The following is a 21,702-nucleotide window of genomic DNA, read 5'->3' as shown; positions in this document are numbered from 1 at the left end:
GCTTCTAACACAATCCAAAAATGTAACCATATCACCCCCCATTTAAGCACCCATGTACTGGCTGCCTGTTTATTTGAGGATTGATTTAAAAATACTTTTAATTACTTTAAAAATCCAGACAGGCTTCTCCTCCCTATATTTCAGAACTTTTATCTCCTTACGAGCCAGGACGCAGTCTGAGATCCTCTGGTAAAGCGTTTCATACATGATGGTATATTTTGCTTGATAGTGACAATTGTTTGTACACTGCTTTTCTCAATGCATTGTGGGAAACAACGATTCCACTATATAGGGTATAAAGATGTTCACTTAAAATTCGGGACAACACTACAAAATTGCAAACTCACCATATAGTGAACTATCTAGTAATCAGTGATTGATTTCAGACACAGCCCACGTGTCCCGGATGTTACACATGTCCTGGTCTCACCTCATGATTGTGGTGATGGTGGTGAAGGAGCTTAGTGGTGATTTGATCCAATCTGTGGACAACTTTGCAAAGTTCAGTTATCTGGTCCCTGTCAGACTTTTCATACCCAAACACAACCATGCAACACAAGTAGAGGCAAACTGTGTTATGTCACAATCACCGCATTTTGCAACACAGCACTGTCCAAATGATGAAAAATATTTACACAACAAGGTATTATTCATATTACATTTCAAGTTAGTCCATTTCATATATTAATTGATGTATATATATATATGTCTAACATCCAGAGAAGAAATATGAGGAGAGTTTTGTGACCACCCTGTCATGGTTCCAGGTGAAAGAACTGCTGGCCACTGATGACTTCAAGCCCAACTCAGCCATGGTGGTCTTGGACTTCCTCATTAGACATTCATTTATTGAGCCTGACACAGGTTTGTGACTCTCCAGACAATTTCCATTGTGAGAGTAAATTGTAAAATCTGTTTACAACTTTAAAAGTCTTTGTATTTCATCCCCTCTCAGAGCCACACTATCAGGAATTAGTGGCAGGACTCCATCGGACACTATAGAGCGGAGCTGAGGACTGACGCCAGTGATGCCACTGTGTTAGATTTAGCTGCTTTCAGAAGTGCACTGAACTCTGGAGCTCCTCCAGACTTCCTCCGGAGGGGCTGTATGTGTGATTGCAAATATGCAAGTGACAGCCTCCGGACTTTTTCCAGAGTTGCTTTGGCCAGCCCCCTAGTATAAAGTCTGCAGAAAGTCCAGAGGAACTGATGTGAGAACACAGCAGGAGATCGTCCACAGGATTCATCGAATGTGAGTGGGGGTGTTGATGGTGTTTCTAACACACGACAGACTGAAAATAACGTTATATCCTGGGTCTGCCTGCTGCTCCACCCCTCACCTGAATCCTCTATAAGATGTATGTGTTGTTGTGAATACGTCTGAGCGGAGAATCTGCTGCATGTGAAAAGACAAAACTGCAGAAAGTCTGACCCAATTCTGCGAACGTCCTCCAGAGGTCATGTCTGAAAATGGTTTTATTTACGTGTATGTCAGCACAATAATGTGATCTTAACAATTTTACAATATTAACTTAGTATTTAGAAATGTGAATTTAAATAACATTGTACTAATTAGTGACAGAGATATAAAGACTCAATCAACTCACCTCTACAGACACAAGAACTCTGCAAGCACATGACAGTAAGTGGTGAAGAGAGGGTTCATAGATTGGTGCTGCACTGCACTCACCAAAACTGGTTTGAAAAGCCTGGGTGGAAATGTTTGATCTCTGCCACTTGTCACACATACTGTCACTCATTACGAGAATGAGCTTTGATCTTTCAGTCAGAACAGAGGAATCTGTGCCCACAGAATTCTCTTAACACAGCTAATAGATTTTAAAAACATTGTGATGCTGCTTGTAAAACTGAGAATGTTAACCCATCTCTACCAACCTCTGCATATGAAATGAAAAATACATTTTCTCAGTTTTAATTCTGTGTCCATGTGTTAATTATTTTTACATCCAAGTCCCTGTCTTTTCTACAGAGCACCGGGGGAGTCAGATAGAAAAGTACATATATCGAGGCCATGTTTTACTTCATTGACTGCTGGTACTACTGATGCATGTGTCTAAGATACTGTTTGTAACCACATTTTAATTAATTTGTGCACATGAGATACGTGTATAAAAACAGTATAACTGCAAAACCAACAGTTACAGTATGAAGGTCAAAACAATTGAACAATCAAATGGCAGAACTTAATGAAGCTTTTCATAACCATAAGCTATATATGGCTGTACCAAACAATTCAATGGAAATGGGTATGAGCCTGACACATGGGGTACCTTGGAAACTTTGGGATCTTGATGGACGAGTGATGGACAATAGCATGATTCGTCATAACTGAAATGGTGTTAAGAGAGAAAGCACAAGATGCCAGAGGCAGAATTTGGTCATTCTCGGTTACAATTTATTTCCTTTAGAATACATTACAAAATACAACTGGAGAAATGTCAGGATACATTTGTATACAAAAGAATATTACAAATGTCCGATCCATAAGGAGTTGCTTGCATTTTGGATTTAATAAGCTGACATCATATATTTTAAAAAGTGTTAACCACTCCGACCTCTTGATTTTAGTTGTGTGCAAATAATACAACAAAAGCCAGTAGAATATCACAAAGTGAACATAACATACAACAGAGTAAAAAGCAGAAAATAACAGCTGTAGACATGAGTGAAGTGGCAGAGTGGGGAAAAACACTGTCAATGTCTAACTTCCAGAGAAGACCAAAGGTGTGGAATTACTTGTCCTGTATATTGCAGATGAACATCACTATAGATGACAGTCCCATGGCACTGATTCCATCAACTATCCCTCAAGTGTCACTTCTCCAACACAAACACTGTTTTCACTCACTTCCACAAGTGACTGAAGCCCTGGGCAAAGGTTTCACATTAAAAGCCTACTGGCAGCTAGCATAGTATTTATTTTGAAAGAAACTACCCAACTGTATAGTATAGGATACTTTGCTGTAGAAATGTGCAATATACTGAATTTGTCAGGTAGACAGGGTTCAGTTTGCATTAACAGCAAATTGAAAGTGATCACATGGTAAAATTGGGAGGATTCTTCTTAAATTCTGAAATATTTTCAGAAAACGGGGGAAATTAGGAATCAAGTCTTTTCCGCTTGTTTAAAAAAGGCTCTGCCCCAGTAGCAGTTATAAATTATGACCTGTTACTTTTTCAGAATTTACAGTAACTTTCTAAAGGACAATAACATTTTATTTACCCTTTAATCCCCAGTCACATACAGCGTATTTGACAGTACACTTTGATTTATTTCAATCACAGTTTTGTCACTTTAAGGCCAAGTTAACTCAGTCAACTTTTATTAATTAACAAGCAGGTATAAAACACTCATGGTCGTTGGTCTCATTATGTTTTTATACTTAACTGCAAACAATTAAACTCTGCTTTTTAATTGAAAATTGTATGAAATATCACAGGTTCATAAAAAAGAAAAGCGAGTCCATAAAAAGTTTGTTAGTTCTAACTTTGGAATTTAAGGAGAGTGAAAAACATACAGAATGAAAGACAAGCACAGTCACACTGCAAGCCACGGAAGTCTTCCAACAGTTAGTTAGGCAGGCATTCGTCTGATTTCGACCACCAGCCACAGAGGAGCTTACTGTACTGGAGTAAGAGTATGAGCAGGAGAGATGTTCCCTTCTCGTCATGTTCTCTTAATTTCAGCTTTATTGAGTCCTAAACTCGAGATTACAGTATTTCTATTTGAAAGCTAAAAGCTATAATGTCGAACTTAAATGTATATACATGTATTCCCCTTTTCCATAGCATTTGACCTTCCTTTTTTTCTTTAGCCTGGTTTCATCCCTACAACTCCCCAGTCAACTGTGCCTACCTTGGTGGAAACAGCCACAGGGATGTTTTTCTTAGCCGTGTTTATTTCCCTCCTTCCCTCCTGATCCTGCGTCACCTGACACTCTATAAAAGGCAGCAGCCGCTTTTCTTGCCTCGTCTCTTGGCCTGCAGTGCTGCCCTGGTGGCCATCTCAAACACCTCCCTCACGCCATCCTTCGTCTTGGCCGAGCACTCCAAGTAACCAAAAGCATTGATCCGGTTAGCCATTTCCCTCGCCTCATCAGACTTCACTGGTTCCTGTGTGGCAAAATCAAAAAAGAAAATAAATTCAATGGGATGACTTCATTGTTTGATCTCTTCACATCTTTCTATCTTTCTAGCAGCTGATACATGCAGTGAATATGTTGGCTTGTGCATAGAGTTTACAGCACCGATGCTGCACCTCGTCAGAATCACAGAAATCATTCATAATGATGTGACCTAGATATTTCACTTTGTTCTTTCTTTAAGACTCGGCCTGCTCAAAAGAATGAGAGAAAATTAAGCTGGATCCAACACTCTTTTTTAATTAATTAATTGTATTAAACATCAGCCCTGATCATAAATACCAAATATTCATTCATTTTCATTATTTCAACTCCAGTTTGACACCATCGGTTTTTATGCTAACTATATAAAAACAAAACACAGAAAATGTAATATTTTCCCTTTACTACATGATAATGTCATTATTTTTGGAAGGTTAACAGAGCCTGGCATATGTCACTGATGATCACTAACATTATTTTTGCGTAATTATTTTGCTGATTAGCAACACACACACACAGATGCACAAACACACTTACACATACACAGTTACAGTGAAAGCTTAGCATGCTGTAACTCATACAGATATTCACAGCAAAATGTAGGTTTCACACATCATTTCACTTGCACACATTAGGTTTATGGGTTCCATTATACAGAAATAGTGCCACTACAGGAAACCAGGAAACACTATGTATTTTACCTTTATGCCAAATGATGGAAAATGGGTCAATATATAAAATATAACTTTGAAGCCAGGACTTCAGAATGAAATAATAAAAATGTGTAATGCATGATTTTATGGTTTCATGGCAAAGAGATAAAAAGCAGTTATAATGGATTCCAATGGGGCTTTTTTTTCGTGCCACAAAGGTGATAAAAGGTTGGTTTTTTTACACAAATTTTAAAATCTGCAGAAAATACACATCTTTTGAAAGTCCCGAGTCATATGCATTAACACAGTGAGAAATATCAAAAAAAGAAAACTTAAATGGCCAAAGATGTCCAGAAGGTGCCCTAAGGGTTAACAATGCTATCCCCACCATACAGCCAGTCCTTAACTCTATTAACTGTTTGGAGAGACCATCCATATACAGAGTGAAGTGGACTGGTGAGAATATTCCACCTTGTCAAACCTGATTGTTACTAGAGTGTGCAGATAAACATTTACTATCTTGTATAGCTTTGCAGTGAGAACCAAAAGTGCAGAATATGGAGGACTCCTCGCTCTTACAGTTTCACAAACAGTTTCCCATGATTAACTCAGTCAATTTGATGCATTTTGAGATAAGTAACCTTTGGGATTATAATGAAATTCAGTCTAAACAAACCCCCATAGGTTTGAATTTGTATAAGCTGCAGAATGAGCACAGTTAAGTACAGGCCTCACTCACCTGTTTCATCTTGGCTAACTCTCGACGGGTGTGTTCATCATTCCGCAGGTCTTTCTTGTTTCCCACCAGAATAATAGGCACATTGGGACAGAAGTGTTTGACCTCTGGAGTCCACTTCTCTGGAATATTCTCTGCATCGGGCACAAAGTGTCCATGTTGAATGTGGAGCAAATGGTACATTTGTCAAAACCAATGGCAGGAAAGAAATCTCACCTAGGCTGTCGGGGCTGTCGATGGAGAAACACATGAGGATGACATCTGTGTCTGGGTAGGAGAGAGGCCTCAGCCGGTCATAGTCCTCCTGTCCTGCTGTGTCCCAGAGAGCCAGCTCCACCTACAGGGGTCAAGGACATTAATGCTTACATACTTCACAACACCACCATATCTGCATCACAATTAAATGCTACAGGGCTCAGTTACAAGGTTTGTGCCCTAGATTCTGACAACATGAGATAGATTCAAAGACAACCAGGAAAACAGCAGAAAGGTTGGATAGAACAGTTGTTTGACAAAAAATTGTTCCGGTACACAACAGTCAATTTTCCATTTCTGTTGATGTACAGGTTAAACAAGTTATTATTGAGCTTTGTTCAGTTTGTTAAAAATCCATCAAAATGTCAAACTGGTGATCTATTATCAGGTTTAAAAGCCATGGCTCAAAATCAGGAAAAGTATTCAGATTCAGACATCAGGCAGATTCTGGGTGAGGGAGAAGCTTTGAAATACAACTAAACTAAAATCCAGAGGCACTTTTAATCTTAAAACATTTTCTTGAAAATATTTCGCCCAATTGGATGGCAACGTGGACGGTCGATCCAGCGGTCAATGTGGATTCTACATACTGTGTATATATGTCTAGATAGATTACTTTATTCATAGATTACTTTATTCATCCCCGAAGGGAAATTAAGTCTATGGACAAATCAATATACAACCCAATGTTACCTTCTTGCAGATGTGTTGGTATCAGTGTACATGTTTAGAGATAAGTGAGATGAAATGACAGAATTTCATCATTTAAAAATAGCGTCTCTATGTTCATATATCATTGACAAAAAAGATGAAGCATTGCACAAGCATTAGTTTAAAACATATTACTAACATTTGATATATTGTTTGCATTTTTTGTTTTTAACTGTCCAATATAGTATCATCCTTAAAAACCAAGTGCTGCGCAGGTTATATTATGAAACAAACCTTCAGGGTCCGAGGCTCAGTCTACACACCCTATGCTGTGTTAATTGACTCATGACAAAAAGAAAGAAATGTGACATTATAATAAACAGCTTACCTGTTTACCATCCACCTCAATATCTGCCACATAGTTTTCAAACACAGTGGGCACATAGACCTCAGGGAACTGATCTTTGCTGAACACTATGAGGAGACAGGTTTTGCCGCAGGCTCCATCACCGACTATCACTAGTTTCTTTCTGATTGCAGCCATCTGAAAGAATGAAGAAAGACATGTACTCTGTTATTGATTCTGTGCATTCAGAGCAAAAACAACCCTGCAGGGTGAGGAGCTTGATTGGTGTACAAGCACAATGATGAAATAGGACAGGATGAGAGTTTTAAGATGGTGTGAGGTATGGATCCATGAAACACTGTCAGGAAACACTTAACAAAACTCTGGAAACCTATTATGGCCACAATCATTTCATCTCCTGCTTTTTCAATATGTGGAATTAAACTCTTTTTGACAAAAATAATATCAACCAGAAATGTTTGCTTGATGATGCAAATTCACAATATAGATGATGCCATGGCTCTTTACAGAGTAAGTTTGAGACCTGACAAAATTATAGAGTAACTCAACAGTTCCTGCAAAGAGAAGCTCACAGGGAGAAACGAGGTGGAGGGGGCATCTGCCAATCAGACAGTGAACTTTGACTATTTCATCTGTCTAATGTATCTGCATTTATATGTGCGTGTGCGCCACTGGTGTCAGATTGTATCAAATGATATTCCCCAACACGAGTTGCTATGTGTGTGCACTTTAGACGAGAGGTATAAGAGATCTAGTTGTGGCATCATGGACATGTGAAAAACTGTATTCAGGGTATGCTCCAGTATTTCAGTGTACTCCACCAGATATTAACAATGTTTCACTTAGGGCCAAAGCATTTTACTGACCAACAATGACTTTCAAATTAGTTTCTGGCATAAAACAAATGAAACACTATAGGTATGATATAACATAGTGCATGGAAAAAAACATGTGGGATGAGGCCTCATTTCTGATTAGAAGAAAAAGTCAAACCCATGACAATAACACTCGAACATGATCATTTCCAGAACGACTAGTATCAAACCAGCTAATTCAATACTGAGACCTTGGATTGCATTCTGGATTTGGTGTTTACATGCTGATAAAATAAGATCAACCAATTTTATAGTCTGAAGTTTTAGGTTATGACTGTCGCCAATTTTCATCCAGAGCAGGAAATGGTAATCTCCGAATATAATCTCTGACAGCAGCTTTCAAACTGTGCCTGAATAAAATCCCGTCAAACCAGATGTAGAGGTTTAGTGGGTGGCGTTCTCTCACATGACACCGTATACCTCCATTAAGTCTGTAACCACCCAGCTTCATCCGTGTTTATACACTGCTGTCAGTGTTAGCTCCTCAGCTAGCTGGTGTTTCAGGAGTGTTTGCCAAGTTTACGTTGCGTTAGAGCTCCACTTCCTCACTGCTGTTTACCTCTCATGTAAAGAACCATCACATCTGTCAGCCTAACCTCTGGTGAACCACTTCAGATTGAAGATAATTGACGACCTAATCTCATTTATTTTTTAATCTGAAATATCTTTTGGCCTGTGTGAATCAGTGAAGTAGCAGCTAACTTGTAGCTAACAGCAGTTCAGTAAGGACGCTGAAGTGTTAGCTAGCTAACTTGGCTGAGTTGACCGGGACAGCTAGCCTGTCGTCAGACACAAAACATTGTCACACCGCGATATGTCGCTTAAACCCGGCAGCTGGCTGCAGGTACACGCGGGGCTCAGAGGCAGACAGCGGTCCAGAGGAGCCGCTTCAGAGGATTTTACTGTTTTATCAGAGATACTCGCCTTTCTGTCGCTTTCCTGTCCGAGTCACAGTCCCGCCCCCGGCAGCGTCAGGAAGACTGCGCCCCCGCCCACAGTCAACTCAACTTTATTTGTATAGCGTCAAATCATAACATGCATTATCTCAGGACTGTTTCCATGGAGGGTCGAGGAAGAGGGGACCTTCCACTGGTGGAGAACACAACAGACCCCACAATGAGCAGAGAGGCACCAGGAACAGTTGTGTTAGCATCATCTTTCAACTCTGTCAGATTAGTTGTTATGATGAAAACCATAAGTGTGATAATTACTGATGGAAAGATGTTATTAATAACAGCAGAAACATTTAATGATAATAATAATAATGTGTTGTTGTCTGAAACTCTAGAGCGAGAGTGACCTGCAGAAAGAGAGAGACTATGGGAGGAAAAAGACACATAGTTAGTGACGTGGTGAAATGAATAAATGAGTGTGGGGGGGCAGAGAGGCAGAGAGAAGTGGAGAGGTCCTCAGTGCATGATGGGAGTTCCCCCAGCAGTCTAGACCTATAGCAGCATAACTAAGTGATGGTTCAGGACTCACCTGATCCAGAACTAACTATAGGCTTTATCAAAAAGGAACGTTTTAAGTTTAACTTTAAATGCAGAGATGGTGTCTGCCTCCTGAACCCAGAGTGGGAGCTGGTTCCACAGGAGAGGAGCCTGGTAGCTGAATGCTCTACCTCCTGTTCTACTCTTACAGACTCTTGGAACCACAAGAGAGCCTGTGTTTTGTGAAGGAAGTGATCTATTTGGATCAGGTATCAGGTATTTGATATATGAAGGGGCTTGATTGTAAAGGGCTTTAAATGTGAGGAGCAGGATTTTGAAATCTATTCTGAATTTTACAGGGAGCCAATGTAGAGAAGCTAAGACAGGAGTAATATGATCTCTCCTTCTAGTTCCTGTCAGCACTCGTGATGCAGCATTTTGGACAAAAAAACTAAATAATAACTCAGGTCACAAGTAAGTTGGGAATCACTGATCTGGATGTTCAATTTCATCTTTACATTTTATCCAAATGTATGTGGATGTGTTTTAAAATCCCATATTAGAACTCATAAATGGTAAATGGTTGTGTTTATATAGTGCTTTTCTAGTCTTGATGACCACTCAAAGTGCACTGCAGTGCATCTATTTGTTGTTCTTTGGGGCAGTTTGGGGTCCAGCATCTTGCCAAAGGACACTTTGGCATGCAGATGGGAAGACTGGGAATTGAACTTCTGACCTTCTGGTTGGAGGACAACCACCTTACCCCTCAGCCACAACCACCCCGTTTTAGCTTGTATTAGCTTTATGATTCAAAGTCACGAATAAACAATTTCTTATGGTGTCGATTTTAGTTAGTTGGTGGATTCTAGCTGTCACCGAGCTTCAGCAGTCCATCCCCATAACATTAGCATAGGTTCTCATAAACTTCAGAAACAGGTCTCTCACAGGCTTCTCTCAAAACACACTTTGGTGTAAGTCAGTTCTTCGGCTCAGTATTTTCGGTACACACTGGATTATCTCAAACACTATTGAATAAAGTGTCATAGACTTTGATACAAACAAACATGGTTCCCAGAGGAGCAATCCTGCTCCCTTGTAATTTTGAAGTGCAGTTTTTACAGTTTTTAGGAAAGCTCACCTTCACTAAACCCTCACATGCACTTCATGCATTAACCATCAGACAGGACTTTAAGTATCTAAACACTATTTTCTGTACTTTTCTGTAATTGTATGCAGGATAAATTACATATTTCCCTGAGAGTGGTTGTTACTTTACATTATATTATATTTTTGCTTCAGAAAGCCAAACAACAAGTGCCATACATGTTTTTTTTCTATAATATAACACCAGAGTTGTCAGTGGTTTATTAGACATAATCATCTTAACCAAGGTGCAGTCAGAAGTGATGTGTCTTTAATCTGCAGCAGAAGATGTGTAGACGTTCATCTGTCCTGGTGTCAATGGGGAGCTCGTTCCACCATTAAGAAGCCAGGACAGCAAACAGTCATGATTTTGTTGAGTGTCTCTCACAGTGACAGAGCAGCAAGCCGACTGGCAGATACAGAGCGGAGTGGACGGGCTGGGGTGTAAGATTTGACCATGTCCTGGATGTAGACTGGACCTGATCCATTCACAGCTCGTTACACAAGTACTAGTGTCTTGAAGTCGAAGCAGGCAGCCACTGGTAACCAGTGAAGGGGGCAGACTAGTGTGAGTGAACTTAGGTTGAAGACCAGTTGAGCTGCTGCATTCTGGATGAGCTGCAGAGGTCAGATAGCACTAGCAGGTGGAGCAGCCAGGATGGAGCTGCAGTAGTCTTGACCTGAGATGACAAGAGCCTGGACCAGAACCTGTTCCACCTTCTGAGTGAGAAGGGGACGTATTCTCCTGATGTTGTGCTACATGTATCTACAGAGCAGGTTGTTGCAGTAATGTTGGTGGTAAGGGAGAGTTGACAGTCGAGCGTCACACCCAGGTTCCTAGCAGTCTGGGTGGGGGCAAAGAGTTAACAATGGTTATAGTAAGGTCATGGGTGGGAGAATCAAAAAGTAGCTTGGTCTTGTCAAGGTTGATTTTCAGGGGGTGTGCGGACATCCACTGAGAGATGTCAGACAAGCAGAGATTTGTGCTGCTACCTGTGTTTCAGACTGGGGAAAAGAGAGGATTAGTTTGGTGTCATCTGCCTATCTGTGGTTGGAAAAGTCATGTGAGTGAATGGGCAGGTGATTGGGCGGGTGGAGGTTACCAGGATAAGAACTTGATTGGGAGATAGGGGGTGAAAGAGGAAAGAGAAGGTGATGAAAATGAAGTTGATGGAAAGGTAATTATAGAAGGTGGGTTGGAGAATGAAGAGTGATGTAAGAGAGGATGCAGTAGAGAGGAGAGTGCCTGTGGCATGAGTCAGGATGCATGAGTGAGAAAGAGTCAGATGAAGGGAGGGCTGATAAAACAGATGAGGCCAGAGATGAGGGAGAGAGGGAACAAATGTTGCGACGGACAACTACAGAGTCTCTTAATGAAATAGGGTTGTCAGATTGGGAGAGTGGGAGAGAGTAAGAGCTAAAGAAGTGGTCGTGCAGTGGAGTGACAGTGAGGTTAGAGAGCAGTTTCTGGTGATAATAAGATCAAGATGGTTGCCAGTTTTGTGAGAAGGTGGGAAAGGACTGAGTGACAGAGAAAAGGAAGAAAGTTGTTGTTAGTCCAAGCACCCACTTGTTCAATACAACTAACAGGAAATCTATGCTTAAGTGTGATTAATATAAGGAGGGCATTTTGTTTGTAAGAGATCTATTGGATCGCAGGGTAACCTTTGGACTATATGGCCTTTTTCAGATAAATATTACTTAAATTGTACCCAAAGAGAGAATAATAAAGTTTGCAAAGATATCCCCTTCCTTATCTTTTATTCAGTTAATCCAAAACACTTTAATGCAATCGCATGTGAATTCTGGATCGACAAATTCATTGATTAATTAGAGTTAATTAAATGATAAAAATGGAACAACACGTTTATAAGTGCTGTCTTGAAATGTATCCTTTATCATGATTATAATCAAATTTATCAAATGACCTATTTTCCCAAAGGTCAAGGAGCTCCACCTTACACACAATGCACAAGGTTTACCCACCCAGAGGTGGACCCTTGCAACGAGACACACGAAACCCAGTGACCTTCTATGTAAAGTGATATAATGAATATTATTGTGTAGCGTTATACAAATAAAATTGAATTGAACAAAAGGGGGCCTGAATTAGTTTTGTGCTATTTGCGCCATATTCACCATATACAACATGGGCCATTTTAGGTTCACATCCAGATTACACCTTGTCTAGAGCACCACATGTTTGCCAAAAGGGCCCAGTTTTGTTTTGGAATGTTGGGGCCACATTTGCTACTACAATGAAAATATCATATTCATTGTAGTAAATGGAATAAAATCTTGGCTGTCTGTTGGTTTATAAATGATTAGGACATATTGTGTTAATCAAGAGAAGTCACTGGCAAAGCAAAAGCAAAATAGTGTTTTATAAGGATATATGAAAATTCTTATTAATTTGATTAATGTCTTCCTTTTGTTGGTTTGGGATCGTTAGGTTAGTGTGTGTGTGTGTGTGTGTGTGTGTGTGTGTTTGTTTGGTTTCTTATATTCCACCGTCACATACCTGTCATATGTCTGAGTCTAACCCATGTGCTCTTTGTGATTGTTTGTGTGTTTTAACAAAAACGAAAAAAACGTTTCCTCATTTCCGTTTACAAGCCGTGGCGATCACGTGATCAGGTCACAGGAAGTTGGCTTGTATGAACCAATGAGCGACGAGTTGAATGAACGGGAGGTCAGCTATTGGTCGGTTTCAATTTAAAAGCTAACGTTACATCGCTCGGCTCCGCGCTCCAGACCTGAGCTCCCGAGGAAACCTGGTGGGTGAGTAGGAACTCTTCTCTCATTTCTACTGAAACATCATAAAGTGGATCGAAGCTCCGCTCTGATCCAATGACTGCATCGATACTGAGCGTGTGTGAGTGTTTGGTTCTTTGAACGCTTCTGATTAGCTCATGTTTAATGGCAGCTAGCGTTAGCCGCTTGTTTGCTTCACAACATGAACCCAACGGAAAGTACAGCTCCTCCGAACCAATGTCTCCTGAGACATTCACTGACCGAGTGGGACTGAAGCTTCCAGTCTGAAAGAAGGACCCGGCCATGAAGTCCCCACAGACAGTTCTCATGTAAACTGGTTGAACACAGGTCCGCTCGCTGAAACTGACTCTTATGTCTCATGTTCTCTGAAGCTTCGTGCTGAATAATGGCGGAAAGCGACTGCGGCTCCGCTGAACGATACGAGTTCGATGCTCCGTCCCACGTCGTCGACTTGAAGGAGCTGGAGAACAACGACGGAGATGACCAGTGGTTCGGTGAGTGTCCGTGTGGCTGTTCGACACTGAGCTGCTCAGACGGTAGAAAACCCTTCCTTCATCTTTGTCCAGCAGCTGATCGGTGTTTTCCTCTGGGTGTCCGGTCCCGATGAGTAACCCTGGTTCTCATGTGGCTCAGACACGAGGAGGAAACTCACTGTGACAGCTTGACTCAGAGGATGGTTGATTTATCTGGAGCCTCTGCAGACTCGTCCACTTTGGAAATGGATGCAGGTGTTGTACACTGAGCTGTTAATGTGAAACACAGAGTGATGTTGTGTGAAGCTCATCTGCTGCTGTTGGTTCATCTATCGACTCAAACCAAAGACATGTTCCACTGAGACACTTTCTCTCTTGTTAACAAACTGTGGTGGAAACAGTCTGTGGGAAACAATGACCAGTATGTACGTTCAAACACCTGTTTGAGTTCACATCTACTTTCTGTCTCACGAGCAGAACAACAGGTCGGGGGAGCAGAGGGTCGCCTTACTACACCTTCAAGACCCGACTGGCCCTTTATGAGAAGCAACACACCCAACCTGCCCAAAGCCATCGTGATTCCTCAAGTCAAGACAGATGTGGACACTGGTTAGTTACTATTATTATATATATATATTCTGATAAGATACGTTAAGGTGGTTTTAAAAGATTGCTTGGTCCTTGTGAGCGTTCCTCTGGTCTCCTGTAATTCAGTGACTAGTCCTGATGACTTGCTCAATGTGAATCCATGTGGACTGATCCATGTTCCAGGTCCTGGCACAGCCGCATCTCCACCTCCAAACCTTGTCACATCCTGGGGAGCTGGAACTGCGACTCAGGCCGATGGCCGACCAAAGAGGAGAGCAGCGAATCAACCTCCGGTCCAGCCAAGCAGGTGCACTTCTTGTGATGGCTACACATGAACTACAGTGTGAAATGAAGTGTGCTGCAACAAGCTACACAGTACAACACAATGCAGTTTTATTCTTGCACGTTCTTGAGGCGTCATATAATCAAATAATACTTTTGTAATTAGCATCAAATTTCAAGACTGAAGCCCGGAGGCCAATGGTTTAATGTTCTGTTTGTGTGCTTTCTGTTTAAAGTTGCATTGACAGTCAGTCCCATACATGGGAAATGCACAATCAGGTGTTTGGGGAACTTCAGATTAAGTTTTAAGCATTTCTGTACTTTTGATGTAATTTAATGTTTAATCTTTATTTTTTTCCTCATTTTAGGATTTCAAAACGTAAAGAGACATCAACCGGTTCAGCTCCAACACAGTCGACTGCGCCACCGTCAAAGAAATCCAAACCGTAAGTGTCACGATTGTCCTGTCATCCCAAGATGTTCTCTTTCCCTTCACCTCAGCAAGTGCTCTGCACCTCAACAGCCACTGCATAGGTTTATAGATCAAATTTTTTTTTTAAAACAAATGCTTGTGATGCCTTGTTGGCCCCCCCCCCACTTTGTTTCCTCCTTTTACTGTATTTCATTCAACTTTTCTACTGCGGCTGATTGTTTTAGGAGTCCTGTTGCCAGACGAGCTCGAAAGTCCAGTAGTGTCCTCCGCCGAAGTGGGCAGACAAATCCCAGGACTGGTCTCCGCCGAAGTGTACAGACAAATCCCAGGACTGCACCTAAGACTGGGACAGCAGCTTCTAAAACTGGGAACACAGAGTAAGAAGACTAACACTCAGAATCTCTTTGCATTACATTACGTATCATTAAGCTGATGCTTTTATCCAAATCCTAAATGTTGTGAGTGTGTATAAGTGGAGATTCCACTTTAAATGAGATGTTGGCTGATGTGTTAAAACAGGCTGTGCAGCTCTGAAGAACAGGAGCTGGAGCGCATCAGGATCCTCCAGAAGGAAGTGGCTCTTCACCGCAAAAAGAACGAGGCCAGCTACAAAGCGGCTCTGGCTGGCAGTGAGTGGATTTAAGTGACTGACTTTGTGTGGCTGCAGTTAGTTCAGTTCAGTAATTAATGTGCTGAATAACGAGCTGTGTGTTGGTGCCTCTTTAAAATAACAGTTAATTGGGATCCAGGTTCTTTTCTTCTTGAAGGAAATCAGTGTCTGTTATTTCAGATCCACCACCGAAGAAGACAGCCCTGTCCACGACTGTGCCTAAGGAATTCAATTTCAACACAGACCACCGCATTAAGGCGACCGCCTCATCCAGTACAGCAGATAAAGAAGTGGACTTCATCAGTCAGCTTCGCAAACCTTCCTCCCCAGTAAGTTGTTCATATGATCAACCTGATCCAGAATTCTGAATATACTCTAGAAATACTCTGAATTATCTTCAGCTCAGTCTCTATAGAACTAGAGTTCAGTTTTAACACTTGTCTTTATTGAGCAGTATTATAATGTATATGCAGTGAAGACATTTAAACAAACTTTCTCCAGATCTTACCTATATTTTATTTATTTATTTTTAAGCTAAAGGCCACGAAAGGTGCCACTATACCGAAACCCTTCAACCTGTCGACGGGCAACAAGAGGAAGGTGGAGGGGTCAGGTGCCTATGTGCCCATGGCTCAGCAGATTGATCAGTTCCAAAAACGAACCCCCGACCGCTACCATCTGCGTAGTCGCCAGAGTCAAGAGAGAGGGCCGCATCCAGTGAAGGGTGACCACCTGAAGCTCACCCAACCTCATACCCCACACCTGATGACCCGCCAGAGGAGCCGGCCCACCACTGTGAAGAGCAGTGCTGAGCTGGAGGCTGAAGAGGTGGACAAACTTCACAAGTAAGAGCTTGTTCTTCAGCACACGCAACAGATGCAAAAATGTCCCTGTCTGCTGCACCACCTCTTGAATGATGTGGAGCATTTGTTGCTGTTGCATGTGTGAAAAGCAAACTGCGGCTAAAGTCAGGACTCTTTTCTCCCGACCTTATCTTCAGGTTATGTCTGAAAACGACAGGAAAAGTGGCAATCTGTGAAAGTATTTTAAAAACAAAATGAAGAGATGAATTCATTTATATGGATCAAAACGTCATGGCTCATGATTTATTTGTCCCTCCTCTTCCTCCTCCAGAGGGTCATGGTCCAGTATATATTATGGGCAGGGTCATAACTGTAAATGAATCATGTTATTTGCTGACATGAGAGGCCATGGACTGACGTAACATAACCTTATGACAGTGGACTGATCGATGGTTCTGCATTTGTTGCATACATTCTGAGCTGCTGACATAAATCCTCCAACTCTGTCCAGAAAAAGAAAAGTCCATCAGAGCAGCAGTGGGGACAAAATGTGAAAACTAAAGTGCATTAAGTGCTGCACACTGAATCAGGTGTCCCTGGCTCTGCTGGAGGTGCTGGCACTGGCTGAGCAGACTTGACACACTCGCACTCTGAGACCTCAACTCTGTACATTGCTCCAAATCAGTGTTGTGCTGCCTGAAATGTTTGGCTGGATTCAAGGTGCAACTCAACTGACCAACAAACTGCATCACTACTCTTTCACTTAAAGCACTGTAGGACTGTTCACTTGACACTGCTGCTCAGACATTGACCAAACATGCTGAACCTGAGCTTGATTCAAAACACAGACACTCTCACTCATTTCACCACACGAGTGTGACTGCAATCTAATATTAAAGCTACAAATACTGAGCTGACAGCCTGTTTTAAAGTGTCTGAAGAGCTCAGGCTTTATTTAGTGTCTAACACTGGTGTTGTTTCAACTTTATTATCCGTGGGGAAATGTCCACATGTGGCGTCGCTAGTGAGAACATCAAATATTCAGTTTCCAGGGCCGTTAATTAATGTTGTCTTCTAATCCCAGGTTTAAATTCAAGGCTCTGGAGCTAAACAGGAAACTACTGGAAAATGCAGAGCATTTGAAGAAGCCAGCAGTGAAGGAACCCACAGTACCTGAGGGCTTTCAGCTGCAGATTGAAAAAAGGCTCCAGGACAGACAGGTTTCCAAGAATTCTGAGGAAGAAGAGAAGCCACAAACCTTTAAATCCCAGCCTCTGCCCAAAAAGATCCTGGAAGGAGTCGTGGTGAGTTTCAACCCTGCTACTGACTGACTTCAATGTCAGATACAGGCTCTACATTCAAACTTGCTGGGTTCTTGTACTGACAACATGAAGCTTTTAAGGTTCTTCCCATAAATACATGTAGTCAAGTTGACTTCCTCCTGTCAACAGGGCGTGCCAGAGAAGAAAGTTCTGCATCCAACTGTTCCAGAGTCTCCAGCTTTTGCTCTCAAGAAGAGGGTTCGTGTGGATCGCAAGGTCGAGGAAGTAAGGACACAATTGTTTGTCTAGTATGAAAAGCTACTTGAACATTTAATGGCTCTACTGGATATTCACCAAGAATATTTCACATATACTCAATAACCAGGACAAATATCGAGCATGTGTGTTGGGCATGAAATCTGTCAGCATGCATGTGTCCACTGTACCAAGGCTTTCCCCAAACAAAGGGAGGAAGTGAGAAGAAGAAGTCAGTTGGGTGATAATAATTCAATCTGCACCTAATGTGGATGAAGTGATCACTCATCATGACATCATGGGTTGCTGACACACTGAGGAGCATTAACCTAAAAGCAACAAACTGAATCTTCAGGTCTGCAGATCATTTGCTGCAGTAGTAGTTCCCAGCACTCGACCAGTACGTTCTAGGTGTTTGTTCTGTTTCTGAAATAAGTCCAGATCTAATAAATGCTGTCTCCAACTGGAGAATTCTCCAGCTGCTCTTGTTGTTTGTCTTAGTTTACACTAAACTGAATTGACTTTAAAACTGGTTTGGACAAACCTCCACCACATTCTGCTCTTTTAGTTTAAACAGTGTTTTTGTTGATAGATGCAGATTAAACTAGAACGATGAGAGGAATTGATGATGAGCGATGCTTGTTTAACAAACTCCTCCCCCTGCTCACACCCCTGTAAATGACCTAAACCTGCTTTTGTGTCTTGTAGGTAAAACAGCTGTCACCAATCAAGCCCCCCCCAGTGCCTCACTTCGGCCTCCCCTTCCAGCCACGGCTCCCAGGGAACCACCACGTGGAGGTCTGTCCTTTCTCCTTTGACGAGAGGGAGCGAGAGAGGAGGGCACTGAAAGAAAAGAGGCTGGAGGAGAAGAGAAATGAAGAGGTGAGTCTCACGTCCTCAGCTGCTGTGTCTTTATGCTGCATGTCTGAGAGCAGGTGTTCGATCACTGTCCTCTGAACGTTTCAGGTCCCTCAGTTCAAGGCCCAGCCGCTGCCAGACTTTGACTCTGTGCTGCTCCCTGAAAAGAAGAAGCTGGAGCCCACGAAGCCGGAGCCCTTCAAACTTCTCCTGGATGAACGTGGTTCTGTAAAGAACAGTCGCTGGGAGCAGATGGTACGATGGGATCTGCCTCTGAATGCACACAAGCACTTGTTATTCTTCACCACATCCACACGTGATCTCTGTGCCTTGTAGGTGAAAGAAGAGCAGAAGCGACAGGAGGAAGCAACAACGTTCAAAGCCAGGCCCAACACCGTCACTCATAAAGAACCTTTCCAGCCCAAAAAGCCAGAGCGAGCTGCAGCAGGTGGGACTAACATTCATGTTCTCCTCTTCACCAAGAGCCTGCTGAAGCTGCATGTAGAGTTTCCACTGGACTCTGCTCCTGTCAGGTTGAGTGATGGTCTCACAGGAGCTGAGTCAGTTCTTTACTCAAGACAAAACCTCTTCATCAGTGTCTTCATCACAATCCCAGTTGTTTTTACTCAGTGGAAACATTCATATTATAAATCTAATGAATTAGAAGTTACTAACAGTTTGTATCTGTAATAGAAAACATTATTGATGATCACAGTTTCATGGCGCAGGCCTGATTCTAATTTGATCACATGATCAGGTATTGAATATTGTCTGACGGTGAAGAAGCTGCAGCTTTCTGCGCCGAGCCTCCTTCACTGTGGTGGAACTCACTGTGCTCCTGTTCTCTCGACGATATCTGTCACTGCTCTTAAGTTACTCACTCTTCCACAGCTGTGGAGAACTTTGAGCTGTCGACAGAGCGACGCGCCCGGGAGCGTCAGGAGTACGAGCGACTGGTCAGCGAGAAGGAGGCTCTCAGGGACCTCATGGAGGAGGAGCAGAGACGAGAGGAGGAGCAGCAACAACAAGAGGAGATCACCAGGCTGCGGCAAGAACAGGTCACTTTCAAACACCGTTCATTGTGACAGGAGATGAGGGAAAATACTGTTTGAGACGACAGTGAAGCTGTATTTTAATCTGTAATTATGATATAAACATGTTAGAGCAGTTGAGAATCCATATTTTCTTACAATGTGCAACTAATTTGTTAATAGATTCAACATGTTGATTTAAAAAAAATCCCTGCTGAGCATTAAAACCGATTAGCAGCTTGAATGTTTTTACAACATAGCTTCTATAGGCTGTGTCAGATGCTCTGTGTGTGTGACACTCTTCCTCTGTGTGTTCTCTGCAGGTTCACAAGGCTCAGCCCATCAAACACTACAAACCTGTTCTGGTTAAGAAGAGTGAAGTTCCTCTAACAGTCCCTCACAGTCCAAACTTCTCTGATCGCTTCCGCCTGTGATCAAATGTCTCTGTGCTTGTACATAGATTGTATATTTGAAACGCATTAAGCTCTATGTAGTTTCTTGTTAAGCTTTAGATTTTAATGAAGTTCTTACATTTTATGGTATTTTACACTTTACTCAATAAAGTTGATCCAAAATCAATCATGATTATGGACATTTGATGAGAATTTCTGAAGGGTGTAACTTGTAATGTCTTAGCCTGTGAATCCAAATATTTAGTTTATGTGGTTTTATATGCACCATCTATTGAACTTCAGTCTATCCTGAGAGGGGGATCCCTCACTTGTAACTCTCTGAGCTTTGTTTGCTTTTTTTCTGCAATTTCTTGTTGTAGTTTTTCCTTATTATTGAGGGTTATCACAAATTGTCCAATTTGGGTTTTACCGTCACAGGATTATTACCAAATTGGATCCATTTGAGACATGCAGAGATGATCATACATGCTTTTATTCCCTTATGCCAAGGTAGAAAATAATTGCAGTTTGAACAAATATCTTTTTTTCAGAATCTTCCTGGCCCGGCCCAGGCTGTATCTCATTTTCTATTTACCTCTGCTCTGCTTGTGATCTTCAGGCAAAGGTTTTGACTGTGACCTCCTGAATCTTGACTGAAAACTAGCAAGATATTATTGGTCTTATCTATTTATGTACTTAGTATTTTAACCATTTGTTTCTGTTGTAAGTTCTCTGTAAATAAAGTTATTAAAGGGGCAATGTGTAGAGTTTAGTGGCATCTATTGTTGCGGCTCACTTCACCCTCCCCTTCCAAACATGACAGAGAATATGTGTTATCCTTCAGTTGTCATAAAAACTCAAAAGATGTTTAGTTTGTCCAGACTGGGCTACTGTAAAAAAAACATGGTGGCCTCCGTAGAGAGGACTTGCTCTCGATGTAAATATAAAAGGTTTATCCAAGGGTAAGAAAAGATACATTCAGATAAAACATCACTAAAATTTTATATTGAATTTCTGCCTATAATTCCCTTTCACTGAAATCTTACACACTGAACCTGTAAGGGAAGAGAATCTCACACCTTGTTTAGTTCTTAATCAAATGTGATTTGTGAATGTGGGCTCTGCAAATACATTTCAAGAAGGACCAGACAACTGCTGCTTAGATGCTGAACTTAATTTCTGTTTTCATTCTCGACTTAATACCAAGACAGTTTACCACGTGTCTTTCTATTTTCAGTTTAGTTTTAAACACAGTATAGATTATAATGGACTAGACTAAGTGCTGTACTCACACGCTGAACTTTACATTTGTGTTTGCACAAGCGACCACTACACACTATTGATCAGAGTGGGAGAAATGGAGACTGAGATGAAGCAGCTTGACTGTGAAGCACTTCACCAGAAAAATACATAGAAACAAAGTAAACGTTTCCATGTGCAACCAGATTTACAGACGTCAGTCAGACACAGCAGCAGCAGGATGTGAGGCAGTTTAACATTCAAGTGAAATCATCTCCAGTGTTTCTGGTTCACAGCAAACACTGACCTCAGTGCTGTGATGATGACATCACTGGGAGAAAGTGACCTCAGTCTGCATGAAGCCACTTTTTACTTTTAAAGTGAACCGTCACATTTGAGTGGATCCATATAACAGACACATGATGCCACCACGTCATCTGCTGTTT

At 41.6% G+C, this 21,702-nt stretch overlaps 2 protein-coding genes and 1 long non-coding RNA gene across 6 annotated transcripts; 2 read left to right on the top strand and 1 right to left on the bottom strand.

The window, feature by feature from the left end:
* Nucleotides 1-724: 724 nt before the first annotated feature.
* On the top strand, nt 725-1,936 carry LOC138410448 (uncharacterized). Its single transcript, XR_011243158.1, has 2 exons — nt 725-864; nt 956-1,936. It is a non-coding gene; the product is annotated as an uncharacterized lncRNA (long non-coding RNA).
* Nucleotides 1,937-2,394: 458 nt separating this feature from the next.
* LOC138410447 (rho-related GTP-binding protein RhoA-C) lies at nt 2,395-8,742 on the bottom strand. Its single transcript, XM_069526188.1, has 5 exons — nt 8,607-8,742; nt 6,829-6,984; nt 5,751-5,871; nt 5,538-5,668; nt 2,395-4,134 (listed from the first exon to the last, which is right to left on the bottom strand). The coding sequence occupies exons 2-5, from the start codon at nt 6,982-6,984 to the stop codon at nt 3,961-3,963; spliced, it is 582 nt and encodes a 193-aa protein (XP_069382289.1). The 5' UTR covers nt 8,607-8,742; the 3' UTR covers nt 2,395-3,960.
* A 4,155-nt stretch (nt 8,743-12,897) lies between these two features.
* LOC109630505 (targeting protein for Xklp2-like) lies at nt 12,898-20,204 on the top strand. Of its 4 annotated transcripts, none has more exons than XM_069526186.1 (16): nt 12,898-13,036; nt 13,402-13,524; nt 13,981-14,112; nt 14,275-14,398; nt 14,742-14,819; nt 15,031-15,183; nt 15,326-15,435; nt 15,597-15,745; nt 15,951-16,261; nt 17,304-17,523; nt 17,671-17,766; nt 18,445-18,618; nt 18,703-18,849; nt 18,931-19,042; nt 19,486-19,652; nt 19,949-20,204. In XM_069526186.1, the coding sequence occupies exons 2-16, from the start codon at nt 13,416-13,418 to the stop codon at nt 20,057-20,059; spliced, it is 2,193 nt and encodes a 730-aa protein (XP_069382287.1). In that variant the 5' UTR covers nt 12,898-13,036; nt 13,402-13,415; the 3' UTR covers nt 20,060-20,204. The 4 variants fall into 4 exon arrangements, with proteins under 4 accessions (XP_069382287.1, XP_069382283.1, XP_069382284.1 ...); XM_069526182.1 differs by having other exon boundaries at nt 19,468-19,652; XM_069526183.1 differs by having other exon boundaries at nt 13,006-13,032; nt 19,468-19,652.
* Nucleotides 20,205-21,702: the final 1,498 nt, after the last annotated feature.

This window comes from Paralichthys olivaceus, chromosome 6 (genome assembly GCF_024713975.1).
Source record: "Paralichthys olivaceus isolate ysfri-2021 chromosome 6, ASM2471397v2, whole genome shotgun sequence".
In the NCBI taxonomy this organism is placed as follows: Eukaryota; Metazoa; Chordata; class Actinopteri; order Pleuronectiformes; family Paralichthyidae; genus Paralichthys; species Paralichthys olivaceus.
This window is presented reverse-complemented; position numbering and strand designations above follow the sequence as displayed.

Excerpts from the sequence above, each read along its gene's own strand:
- LOC109630505 (XM_069526182.1), top strand. The coding sequence starts at position 13,416 with ATGGCGGAAAGCGACTGCGGCTCCGCTGAACGATACGAGTTCGATGCT. Across the intron at positions 14,820-15,030 it reads CCGTCAAAGAAATCCAAACC|GAGTCCTGTTGCCAGACGAG; the intron begins GTAAGTGTCACG and ends TGATTGTTTTAG. Across the intron at positions 18,850-18,930 it reads ACAGTCGCTGGGAGCAGATG|GTGAAAGAAGAGCAGAAGCG; the intron begins GTACGATGGGAT and ends TGTGCCTTGTAG.
- LOC138410447 (XM_069526188.1), bottom strand. The coding sequence starts at position 6,984 with ATGGCTGCAATCAGAAAGAAACTAGTGATAGTCGGTGATGGAGCCTGC. Across the intron at positions 5,872-6,828 it reads TTGAGGTGGATGGTAAACAG|GTGGAGCTGGCTCTCTGGGA; the intron begins GTAAGCTGTTTA and ends TGACCCCTGTAG. Across the intron at positions 5,669-5,750 it reads CGACAGCCCCGACAGCCTAG|AGAATATTCCAGAGAAGTGG; the intron begins GTGAGATTTCTT and ends TGCCCGATGCAG.